The 13,176-nt window shown below is 33.4% G+C and overlaps 2 protein-coding genes across 2 annotated transcripts; both read right to left on the bottom strand.

Moving 5' to 3' along the window:
* Positions 1-721, bottom strand: LOC129306659 (ferredoxin-like). The gene has a single exon (XM_054947360.1). It carries the CDS (start codon positions 653-655, stop codon positions 218-220), a length of 438 nt encoding a protein of 145 aa, XP_054803335.1. The 5' UTR covers positions 656-721; the 3' UTR covers positions 1-217.
* Positions 722-6,130: 5,409 nt separating this feature from the next.
* LOC129305897 (transmembrane 9 superfamily member 1-like) lies at positions 6,131-12,594 on the bottom strand. The gene is made up of 12 exons (XM_054946087.1): positions 12,371-12,594; positions 10,810-11,002; positions 10,616-10,720; positions 9,585-9,602; positions 9,389-9,486; positions 9,158-9,310; positions 8,902-9,036; positions 8,622-8,788; positions 8,314-8,408; positions 7,827-8,200; positions 6,896-7,169; positions 6,131-6,822 (listed from the first exon to the last, which is right to left on the bottom strand). The coding sequence occupies exons 1-12, from the start codon at positions 12,563-12,565 to the stop codon at positions 6,755-6,757; spliced, it is 1,875 nt and encodes a 624-aa protein (XP_054802062.1). The 5' UTR covers positions 12,566-12,594; the 3' UTR covers positions 6,131-6,754.
* Between the last annotated feature and the right edge of the window lie 582 nt (positions 12,595-13,176).

The raw sequence follows: 13,176 nt of genomic DNA, 5'->3' as shown, positions 1-13,176 counted from the left end.
TGAATGAAGGCGATGAGAAAATTAAATTAAGTAAGCGAAAAACATTATTAAAGTTGCAACAATTTCACTTGCTTCTTCTACCGGAAGAGAAGCAAGTCACTAGATTCTTCTTCAGAAACACAAATTAAACAAAAAGAAGAAGCATCGTCATCATCAAACACCAGGAAGAACATATAACAGAGACGCAATAATCGATTAACCATCAAATAGTTCCAGCTTAACCGGTGAGCTCCTCCTCCTTGTGAGTCGCGATGACGACATTAGACTGAGGGTAGGCGACGCAGGTGAGGACGAATCCTTCGTCGATTTGGTCGTCGTCCAGGAAACTGCCGTCGGACTGGTCGACTTTGCCTTCCACCACCTTGGCGGCGCAGGAAGAGCACGATCCGGCCCGGCAAGAGTATGGAAGGTCGATTCCGAGATCCTCGGCCGCGTCCAGAATGTAGGCGTCGTCGGGGCAATCGAACTCCTGAGGTCCCTCGGGGGTTAGGAGCTTGACCTTGTAAGTCGCCATGGCCGTAATTCTTCCGGTGTCCTTCACTCCGAACAGAGCCTGGTTGACTTGAGGGAAGGCGCGGAGGCTCACCGCCGAAGGCTGTCGCCGGAGGAAGGAAGTGCTGAAGACGGTGCCGGAGAGAGCAGGCGCGGTGGCCATTGAGGGAGAGAGAGAAGCGTGTGTGTTAGATTGAACGGTTAGAATTGGGTGAGGTCTGAGAGGTAGCGGGAGGGAATCACGGGGTTTTGAAGTGAAGTTGCATGAAAATCCTATCCGCCACGTGGCAGGAGGAGGTTCGTCGGTTTTTATAAAATGTTATCGCCACATCTTTATCGGTGGTCATTCAGGTCTGTGGCTGCCACAAGCCCACATTATCCCACTCACACTCAGCACAGCCCACAAATTGTGTGACGCAACGCATCGTTCCAAGCTTAAATTTGGAAATGTAACCGGCTATTATAATTTTCTTCAATTTTAAATTTATTTTATTATAATCAAGTTCTTCATTATTTGATTGATTAAATATATTAATTACTATAAAGGGTTAAAATTTTTAAATTCTTTCTTTAAAAAATGGAATTAATAAATTTTATATTTTTATTAAAAGATTATATGACTTTGGAATTAATTATATAATTTTTATAATTCAAAAATTATATAATTAGATTATTTTTTAAATAAATTTTATCTATGTATAATTTTCATAAAATTTTATAAAATATAAACATGATATTAAATCAAATTTCTTCTTGTTTTTAGGCTAAAGTATTAAATTAAATTTTCTATAAATTTAAAAAGTGCTTTTTTTGGAAATAAATTATCCATAATTAGTAATTCTAATTTTTAGATATTAATATAATTAATATATTGAATTATAAGTGCTTGATAAAAAAAACTATAGGAAACTAATTAAAAATCAAAGGAAATTAGATCAACCTTCAAATTAATTTTTTCAAAAACTTATCTAATTAGTCTTATATATTTAAAATAATTATTTTTAATTAAATTTTTATATATTATTATGGTAAAAACAAATTTTTATTATTAATATTATTAACATATTAAAACTCACATGTTTTGATTTAATTGAAAAAAATACATTAAATATATAAGACTGAATATCGAGATCTTACACTTTGAAAATTAATACATTGAATAATGTTAAATTTGAGTCAAAATATATAAAAGAATGCAAAAAAATTCATAATTAATTATATCATAAATATTTTAAAAGGCCGTCAAATGATTACATAAAATGTGGGAACTATAATTAATTTTATCAGTTTTTACAAAGAAAAATTTATATAGCTCTAAATTGAAATAATTTGAATTTTTTCTGATTTCTCTTGTTTAAGAAGGGGTATTTACAAAAAAAATTATTTAATAATATAGGTATTAAATAATATAATTTTTATTTTTTATCATCTGAAATTTTCATAAAATGATCAATATAAAAAATTGTTATGAAAACAGGAAATCATATCTACTGTAGCTTTTTGATCTTATTTTTTCCCTTATTCTCACACACTTTCTGGTTATTGTGTGTGCGTTTTTTTTTTTTTTTTCACCAGCGCTGGTTATTGTTTTTATAAAAAAACTAAGATGTACTCCCTCAGTTTAAAAATATAAAACATTTTTTAAAAGTTAAATGTTTAAAAATATAAGATATTTTTAATCTTTTAAGATATAATTATTATTTTTTTTAAAAGTGTCCCTATTGATAAATAAATTTATATTTATTATAGGGTGTTTAATAGAAATAAATATAAAAAGATAGAGTTAATTTAAAAGTAGATAACTATTTTATTAAAAGTGATATTCAGTTAAAAATATTTTATATTTTTTAAACAAATGAAGTATATGTCACAGAGCATACAGTGATTTGATTTTTAATATATTAATATTTTAACTACTGGCGACTAATAGTCTGATATTCCCACCATCTTATAACTTACACGTTTTTTTGAGAATCCCCAATTAATGTGAATGGATTTGCATTTCATTTTTTAATTTTATTGATTTTGATGACTCTTTTTGACTTTTTATTATTTTTAGTGGCTTCGATTTTTCCAGTATTTCATCAAATAATAAAATTTTATTGGTTTGATAGGGGGAAAAAATTCTATTTGTAATTATATATCGCATGATATTTCTTTGGATAAACGAATATAATAAAAAAAATGAAAAGACGGTCAAATTATTCATGATAGACAAAATATTACAAATAAAAAGTTAAATATATATTCTTATATATTTATTTTGAAAATATTTAAAAAAATTTAAATATATTTACAACAAATATTTGCTTTTTCTTAATTTACACAATATTTTGAAATTAGTATCTTCACAAAAGCATGAAAACATCTTCCTTGTCTCTCTTGCATTAGCTGCCAAGGAAATTAATTTGGACATGGCAAAGGCACTCACTTTCACATAACTGGAAGGGCACAATGGCACTGGCACATAGCTAAAGAGAAGCTTTTGAAAATGAAACATCCACCCAAAATTTTAATCCCAAATACTCACAAATCACTTACTAATAAGATCTTAATTGATAGTGAGATTTAAACATATAATTTTGTAAATTATAACCTAAATTTTTACCAACTCAACCAATCTTTATTGATAATACTTTAATCATAATTTGTTTATATTTATATAAAAGTAACTCAACTAAATTTTATAATCTATTTTAAATTGTGAAGCCCCAAAATAATTAGCATTGACTTTTTTAATTGAAAATTAATCCAATATAACATATTAAAAGTCCTCAAAAGGAAGTTTAAAATGACAATTTTGGAAAATATTGAATACAATTTAGTTCTCTATTTTTGTCAATGTTTTAAAAGCTAAATAAAACAATAAACTAAAGAAGACAATGGATCACGATTTTTATAATTTAATTAATTAAATTAATGATCAAACAGATAATATAATAATTAAAAAATATTTAAATAAAAAAAAGTCAAAACAATTCAACCATTTCAAATCCTAAGCTTTTTTTTAAATTTTTAAGAATCGTTCAAGTCAAAATAAGAACCTTGAAGAATTTTATAAGAACCTTGAGACGAAGGAAGGAGAGCAAAATATTTATAAGATTGCCAAGAGTAGGGTAAGAAAATCAAGAGATCTAGAACAGGTAAGGTGTATTAAGGATGAAGAGGGAAGAATTTTAGTTACAGATGATGAAATTAAAAATAGATGGGAGACTTATTTTTCTAAACTTTTCAATGATGGAGAGGATTCATCTAGTAACTTGGAGGATTTAGTAACTGGTGAAGGAGAACAAAATTTGTCATTCTATCGAAAAATACGTAATAAGGAGGTAAAGGAAGCTCTTAAAAAAATGGCAAATGGTAGAGCTAACGGACCTGATTGTATATCTATCGAAGCGTGGAAATGTTTAGGTGAAGAAGGGGTGAGATGGTTAACTAAGTTATTTAATGTGATTTTACGGTCCAAGAAAATGCCTGATGAGTAGAGGAGAAGTACATTAATTCCTATTTATAAAAATAAAGGAGATATTCAGAATTGTACTAACTATAGAGGGATTAAACTCATGAGCCACACAATGAAATTGTGGGAGAAAGTAATTGAGCACAGGTTGAGATTGGAGACAAGTATTTCTGAGAATCAATTTGGTTTTATGCCAGGTAGATCAACTACGGAGGCGATTTATCTACTAAGGGGATTAATGGAAAAGTATCGTTGTAAAGATAAAAATCTACACATGGTTTTTATTGATTTGGAAAAAGCTTATGACCGTATACCAAGAAAAGTGCTTTGGAAAGCGTTGGAAAAAAAAGAGAGTACGGATTACTTATCTTAAAGCCATACAAGATATGTATAAGGGGGTAAAAACTAGTATAAGAACGCCTAGTGGTCAAATAAAGGATTTTCCTATAAAGATTGGACTACATCAGGGATCATCTCTGAGTCCTTATTTGTTCAACTTGATTTTAAATGTTTTGACGGAACATATTCAAGAGGAAATCCCGAAATGTATGCTCTTCGCGGATGATATAGTTCTTATAGCAGAGACAAGAGAAGAGGTTAATTGCAAACTTGAGTTATGGAGGAGGACATTGGAGTCGAAAGGTTTTCGTCTGAGTAGAAGTAAGACGGAATATTTATATTGTAAATTTGATAAAGGACTATTCGAAAATAATTTGGAAGTGAAATTGGGAGATCAAATTATACCTCAAGTGGAAAAGTTTAGATATTTGGGAGCCATTATTCAAAATGATGGCGAAATCAGTGGAGATATTTCACATAGAATTCAAGTTGGGTGGTTTAATTGGAGAAAAGCTAAAGGAGTTATTTGTGACCGTAAGGTGCCTAATAAACTTAAAGAAAAGTTTTATCGTACTGCTATCAGACCGGCAATGTTATATAGTAGTGAATGCTGGGCTCTAACGAGACAGCAAGAGCATAAAGTTGGAGTAGCAGAGATGAGAATGTTACGATGGATGTGCGGACATACACGTAAAGATAAAATTCGAAATGAGCACATACGTGAAAAAGTGAGGGTGGCACCTATTGAGGAAAAAATGGTAGAAAATCGGTTGAGATGGTTTGGGCATGTACAAAGAAGACCAAGGGAGGCACCAGTGAGAAGAGTGGAACATATAACTTTGAGTCCGATTAAGAGAGGTAGAGGAAGGCCTAAGAGAACACTTTTGGAAGTTGTTGAACGTGATCTCTTAATTAATAATATTTCTAAAAGCTTAATAAATGATAGAACACAATGGCATCTTGCAATCTATGTAACCGACCCCACCTAGTGGGATAAAGGCTTGTTGTTGTTGTTGTTGTTCAAGTCAAAATAAGCCAATCAAAGTCAATTATAAAAACAGGCCAACAAGTTGAGTCAAATCATTTTCTTCCCCAGCCAATGATCTGGCTATCTAGGCCAGTCCAAGTTTGAAAACACTAGTAGTTTTTTTCTATGGACGCACACATATATAACTATAAATTATAACTTAACTAGATTTTCCATATGATACAAAACCTAAAAAATAGATAATACTAATTTTGGAAAAATATAATTTCTAGTCCTTATACTTTTAGTGTGTTCTGACATTAGTTGCTATATTTTTATTTTGTTGTTTCCAGTCTCTTAACTTTCCATCTGTTACTTTTTGTACTAACTTGTTAAAATTATGATGAACTATATAAGAAATAAATTGAAGACATAAATAATAGAGGTAGACATCAAATTAGAATTCTTGAACGTGTGATGAATGAAATTTCAGAAGAAAAAAAAAACACAGAGCTAGGATAAACAAACAAAAAGATCAGTAGTTATTTTACTCTTATAATGTCTAATCCATCATAATTTTACCAACTCGCTGGCAAAATTAAACAGAATCATATAGACACTAGTAAATTTAACTTTATCAGTGATAACAAGAACTATCATTGCAAACATATGAAATTCAAGAGATTTAGAACAACGAAATAAAAATATAAAAACTAATACCAAAATACATTAAAAGTATAAGAACCAATGGTTATACTTCCCCTACTATTTATAACTGACAATAAATTTGGTTTTATATACCAATAAATACATTAACATTAACATTCTTTATAAGAAGTAATTTCCATTAAAAATAAAGTAAAAAAAGAAAATATAATAATATTATATATAGCAATAAAAATATCAACATTAAATGCATTCTTTCCTACATTTTGTTCTTGACACATCACAAGGAAATACTGACCAAATTTTCTTGAAAAAGTATATTTATGCGTTGTTTTTATTATTCACTAGAAGAGGTAGAGTACAAATTCCTTCCTTCGGAGAATATTTGTTCTTATCCTTGCCGTGTCCATGTTCCAATCTCTCACCCCAAGCCTTGACTTCATCCCCTCTACGTACATGGATGAATGGAGAGCTAAAGCCAAGTAATTCAGGTTGAATGAATCAGACATCAGTGCTTCCATGTGGCATCTGATTATAAAGGGATGAAAATGCAACACAAGTCTTTTTTTCTTTTTCTTTTTTGCTTTTTGGAAAGACAAAAATTATAATATTTTGCTATCTATTCAGATTACAACGATAATATTCCTGCATTCTAAGTTTCGGTCCGGGGTTAAAAATATTCAAGGCTTCCCCAATCCAGAAAAAGGAATACATCACCTCATTTACCCAAATCCCAGTGAATCTACCTGTCACCATTGGCTTCGTCAAAAAATTGTCTCCAGCAACAAACTTGCAAGTGTGCTCTCAGGTCTTGGCTCACCAAAGAAGCCCTAATCGCATTTAATGTTTCTGTAAATCCTCCTGACGAACAAATTCGAACCCAGATAACCGACAGCTCCTGCACATTCGGAGAGGGATTTGAATCTTGAAGCCAGTTACATTCAAGCTTAATATTTGGACAGAGAACTTACCACAAAGGATTCCTAGTCCGAGACAGAACATCAAGGTGTATCCAAAATAGAAACTGGTCTGGAAAAAGCCTGACATCTTGGTCTTCACATGGTAGTAGTATATTGAGTACATGTACACATAAACAGCTGTTGAGGCGGCTGAAAAGAAAGAAGTCCATTGCCAGTGGTAGTTCTCGGCATTTAACAAGAAGTATGCCCCCACAATTGTCACACAAACGGTAACAATGATAAGAATCAGAAAAACCAGCAGCATGAAGCCAAAGACATAGTACACCTGTTCTTCACAAAGGAAATGGAAGTGAGACAGATATAAGCCATGTTCACAACATGAAACAACCAGTGCATACAAGCGGTGTTGTTAAAGGCAGTAGCCTTTGGGCACCTTGTATGCCTTTCTCGAGCACAGGGTGAGCACCTTTTGGTGCCTGGTTATGATTTCCCTGAGTATTTATTCATAATATATAATATGATTGCTACTTTTATCTTGTTTCCTTCATATGACATAATTTTTCAGAGTATTTATATGAAAATTAAAGTAAATTTACATTTATCACTTTATCTATGATTTCTTTTCTATACATCATGCATTTTCATATGGAAGCGCCTTGCTTCACTCAGGCAAGTGCCTTTCTCACCTTGCGCCTTGAGTGCACTTTTCACCTTTAACAACACTGCATACAAGTTCACTCAGCTTCCACCAAATATATGAATGTTCACTTAAAAGACAATTTGAAGAAATCTTATCTTGAGTGACTTCCTCACTTCCCCACCTAATGGCATAAAGGTCGTTGTTATTTTCTTGACTGACTGACCAGTTATTTACTCTGCTCTCACAAGTCATGTGGCAAAAATAATCTTTCTAACTAAACCTTCGTAAATGGAGAAGAAAAAAGCAAGTACCACCAAAACAAAGCACTGTATCATAATTCACCTTGTAATTCCAGAAGGATGTAAACACAAAATACATCTCAATGAATATGCTGCCAAAGGGAAGCAATCCTCCCATCAGAGAAACAACAGATGGCGTGAGGTACCACTTCTTCTCAGGAATGGGACGAGGAATGGTCTTTACACGGCAAGGATTGTTGGGAGCACCACTCCAGTTCCTTCCAACAACTGTGCCAAGAAGTGCTAGAGGGAAAGAGATGAAAGCCCATATGACAAAGACAACTACCATTGTGCCAAATGGGATTGCAGCTAGAGACCCATAGAATATAGCAATTGTGTTTAAAATAAAACCAATTCCAAAGCACATGAATGGGAACAGAGATGCTGCGAGGATCATGGATTTAATCCAACTTTTACCTAATAATTTAAGGAAAAATGTTAAGATGATTTGAAATGTGAAAGGAGAAGCCAGAGATAAAGGCGCCACAACAAAGGTGAAGAGAACACACAATTTCAATGCAAACAACTACCTCCATTTCTTGAGTACATTCCACCGTTCACATAACCAGAAATGAATGATGTGAGAGCATAACAGACTATGAAGGTTGTAACAATTGATCCTCGCCTGAGACACATGAATGACATTGAACAAAATTAACTACAAAAGCACAGAAATATATATTGCCTACCAGTCATACATGGCAAACTCTCATAGAAGTGAAATACATGCAGCAAAGGTCATGCAGCTACTTTGTCTGTGAAAGTTGTGTGCACATCACAAATCAGACCACCCTTAATAAAATCATTGAACAGAATAATGTTGAAGGCATGAACATACCCTACATACAACATGCCAACAATAGCCGACAAGATGACAAGAAGAACCAGCACTGCTAACTGAGCACCCGTACCCACAACAGCTGAAAGAAGAACCAAATTGCGAGGAGGCCGAAAAACATCACCATGTACAAGCTTCCAGCCAGATTCTTCGCTAACATCTCTTTCCTGTAAATATGTAAATGTTAACCAAAGATAGGCAATCAAGCCACCACAACTCTTCAAGGAAAAAAAATCCATGAAACATAAAGGATAACAGGCAAACAACAATGAAGCATCACCAGAGTTTCCAAATCATCATCTTCTCGTGCATATTTCGCATAGTCGTTTCTCAAAGTTCGCATTAGTATCATTGACACCAATCCAGTAAGGAAGATGACCATCATGAAAGAGTTAAAAATGGAGAACCAGTGGATCTGCAGAAATCCAGAGAAATATGATTATCTTGATGAGAAAACCAAGAAATGATCCACGCGGATGAACACAGACATAACAACAACTTCAAAATCTAATACAAAGCTGAAGCCAATTATCTACCTGATGCTCAAAGAAAGGGTAATCAAGATAGATATCAAAACGCCGTGCAAAAGTGATATTCGTAGGAATCCATTTGATGGAATATGTCATGTCTAAAGGTCTACCAGCTTCCAAAGGCTTTGGACTCTCTTGAGTGAGATTCACATGAATAATCTGCAAGAATAAAGCCCTAAATATCAAGGATCCCAAAAATCCTTACCAATACATGTACACAATATACTAACTGCTGACCTGGTCGTTGTTGTATTTTACCACAATTTTCTTATGGGTATAGAGGACATGCTTTCCAATATCACTGTTCTTATCAGGATGTAGCTCACCAACAAACCCTTAAACATGAATAAATATACCTTCAATGATGATTGAAAATTGAAATTGAAACCATTATAAAATAAATGAAATGAGATCAAGGTAGTTTAAAACATACCCCATAAAGGTAGATCATCTGAACTTGTGTTTATTGCATGAAAGACCAACCAATATAAGACCAAGGGAAAAAACAATGTCAATGATACATCATTCAGAAATAACAGAAACGGGAAACTGATAATTATTAAGATCAAAACAAAGGAATAAGGTGTAATCTACAGAGCTAATCCTCACTCAGATCATTATGATAGTAAAGAAAGCATCAAAATATCAGTAAACTCACTCTTAAAAAAGTTTTCAACAATGACTTCACATCAAGGATTCTTAACCCTTCAGTTCTGGTGATTATAAAAGGCGTATTATATATCATAAAGACCCAACTTGATGGAACTTTTAGCACTAGTAATAAAGCTATCAAAAGCACTCTTTCAGGCTCAAGTGTATGTAATCCAGTTAAATTCATGCTTAAAAATCCTAAATGAAAGATAAGTGAACATGCAGTTTTTCTTGTCTATCTCACCACATCAATAATTGGCCTTGAATATATCCCATTGGATGTAAATAAAAGACCAAGAAATATTAATTTCTGATATTGTTGAAATCCTACTGGTTTGCAGAAGAATATAGGGCAAGAATGACCATAACTTAAGTCAAGCAAGTTATGCCACAAGCTTCACTTCTTTTCCATCCATATATTTTATATCAATTATTGAATTTTCACTCCCTCAAGAATCAGGTCAGGTTCATTGCTTCATTTTTATTGGACTGTTAGAATTCATTTTATTGAAGCTTCTCTCACATATGAATGAAGTAACATAAGCGTGCATAACACTCATATCCAAAATGGGAGTTGATTACTCTCCCGTCTGTTAGTTTACTTACAGTTCACCTAAATTGCCTCTCTACAATTGCAAACTAAATTTTGACACGATCATTCTTTAACATATATTGCTATCCTCAATGCATGAAAGCTAGCCTTCTGCATGCTTCTAGGTTCTAACATTTCATGACTAAACAAAAGTACAATCAGTCTACCATTTTTCTTTGTAATATGAAATGAAATGAATGATCTGAAAGAAAGAAACACACCCATGAAGAATTCAAACCAGTAGCTGTTCTCTATTGCATCCTTGAACTGTTTGACCTTTGCATCATCAAGAACCAGCTGGCAAATAGTATTTTTATCCACATTTTCTGGGGAAAACAAAGAATATCCATCAGTGGTGGCTTGTCAATTGACAACCTATCCTATAAAATAGAGAGAATATGATAAGCCTGCATACTTCGAAACTTTATCTCAATTTGGCTATCAATGAGTTCGTTGCCACCAAGGACCTCCCCAAGACCACCCCATTTGTGAGTAGGATCATTAGACGGACGGCAAAATGGTAGGCTGTAGTAATTGTATGTCTCTTGTGGGTTGTTATATGGACCAACTTTGTTCACCCAAAGGGTAACTGGGTCATCTTGTTGATACTAGGGAAAAAATACAGTTGTTAAACTTAAAGCCATGAGCAATTAGATACTACAAATTAAGTGCACATTCGGATTACAGGCAACATTGACATATTTTCATGTAAAGCATGGTAAAATAGGATATCATTAATAAAAAAATATATGGAAATAAATTCAATAGTGATAAAGAACATAAATAATGTTGAAATTATACTAGAAATATCACATTATATTTTCACCAAAAAAATTTTTTTATAGATTATATAGCTTCTTTTTATGTGTTGTGCATTTTGATGAATTTAAATGCGTTCAATATGAAGTGTTTAAAACATTTTGCAACATTGAGAAACGTTCCTAACTTGTTTATGGAACATATGAACTCATTTTCTCATTTACTGAAAAATCTTGGCCAGAAAGCAAGTTTAGGTGCTTCTTAGCTTTTAATGCATTCCTATCATGGACTCACGTCCTTTCTAACCAAACATAAAACATCAGCAAGAATGACTGTGTCCGCTCAAATCATAAAATATTGACAACAACCAACACATATGGCATACATGATAAAAAGCTAACAATGATCAACAGTGAGATCTTGCTTAAAATCTGAGATTTGGAGCAATCAAACAAAACAACTTATTTTTGCCGTTCCAATATTTTGTTGTTGCCTCCCAATCCACGCTAATCTTTCAATTCCCTTTTTATGGCTCCAATTATGTTCTCCTCGCACCTCTACTATTAAATGTTTCAAACAGCTTCATTTTTAACTTAAATGACTGTCGAACTACCAATATTTAAGAGCTGCAGCATAGTTTGCAGGTTGCTGACATTGTTCCAAACCCAGTTCTCCACAAATTTCTGTTTTTCCGGCACAATGCTGCTGCCAAGTTCGACAAAGTTTATGATAACCTTCTATCAGAAGTTCAGAATACTTTTCCAGCTAACCCAACTAAATGACACAAGATCGTCAATTGATCATAGAATTGCATATAAAGATATATAGATATGCATCTAATATCCACATTGCACAGACGCCTGCGTGCACACAAGTGCAGAATCAACACTAGCAAGCGAACACAACCCACGAGAGATCCAACACCTGAATACCACACTTACATAAAAATGAAAAGCAAACCCCTAAAAGATTTCCGCAAGGCGAAAAAAAATTAAGCTAACGAACGTTGCAACCGAAATTCACCCCAAGATCTTGCCCAAAACTCGATGCGAAAATCCCGAAGCTAACAGCTCGATACCACACACGGCCACCGATCCAATCCCAATTGAAGAACCAATAGCAAACGAAGACTAGATCCACGGGTAGAACCCGAAAGAACACACTCTGCAAACGGGTCAGGGAAATGGTTTGGAAATGAACAAGATAGAAAGACTTACCCTGTGATCTGACTCGGACGCGAACGCCGGAGAAAGACAGACGAAGAGGAGGAGAAGGAAGAAGGTAATGGATCGGAATTCGAAGAACATGGTGGTCGTCGGCAAGGGTCGGATCTTGAACCTCTCACAAGAAGTGTGCTTGAGAGGGAGAGGGACTCGACCTTGAAGATTTGAGACTTTTAGCAGCTTCCACATGCTTTGCTAAATATTACGTTGAAGAAATGGTTGCGCCGTTGGGTAATAATACGAGTACATTGTTTTGGTCAATTCATCGATTTGATGTTGGAAAATAAAAAAGGAAAAAAGAAAAACTTTAAAAAAAACCAAGAAAAAGATAAAACCAGTTAAACGCTGCATTTTTTTTTTTTTAAATACAAGAACACGATAAAAACATCATGTAAAAGAATCAGATTATATCAAAAGCTATAATACTTCTACAATTTATGGGAACCTCATTAAATAAAGTAATATTAAAATACTCGCTTGAGATCTTGTGAGTTAAAAGATCAGTACAGTAATTATCTTCTTTATAGACATGTTTTAAAAGTAACCTCCCACTTCCTCATAATGAAATTTCTGATGATTGCTGAGAGTGAGTGGTTTTGGTTGAAGCTGCCATTAATGAGGAATATGACCTCCATAGAATCAGAACAAACATTAGTTTTAGACATCATAGCATTTCAACAAATGTTTAGTCCTTCTAAAATTCCTATAAGATCAACAAATGTGCTGAGTTGGTAACCAAAATTTTTGGAGAATCTTTTAATCCAGTTACCCTTGTCATCTTTGATAAGAACTTTACAAGC

This window comes from Prosopis cineraria, unplaced genomic scaffold, assembly GCF_029017545.1.
Source record: "Prosopis cineraria cultivar Desert tree isolate PC_DT_omini unplaced genomic scaffold, ASM2901754v1 PC3, whole genome shotgun sequence".
Taxonomy (NCBI): domain Eukaryota; kingdom Viridiplantae; phylum Streptophyta; class Magnoliopsida; order Fabales; family Fabaceae; genus Prosopis; species Prosopis cineraria.
The sequence above is the reverse complement of the archived record's forward strand: the minus strand, read 5'-3'. Positions and strand labels throughout refer to the sequence as shown.

What these genes read in the sequence shown, in the direction of transcription:
- LOC129306659 (XM_054947360.1), bottom strand. Translation starts at nt 655, where the DNA reads ATGGCCACCGCGCCTGCTCTCTCCGGCACCGTCTTCAGCACTTCCTTC.
- LOC129305897 (XM_054946087.1), bottom strand. Translation starts at nt 12,565, where the DNA reads ATGTGGAAGCTGCTAAAAGTCTCAAATCTTCAAGGTCGAGTCCCTCTC. An exon ending in TAAAATACAACAACGACCAG is followed by an intron (nt 9,311 to 9,388) that starts GTCAGCAGTTAG and finishes TTATTCTTGCAG; the next exon opens with ATTATTCATGTGAATCTCAC. An exon ending in GTTGGCATGTTGTATGTAGG is followed by an intron (nt 8,409 to 8,621) that starts GTATGTTCATGC and finishes CATGTGTCTCAG; the next exon opens with GCGAGGATCAATTGTTACAA.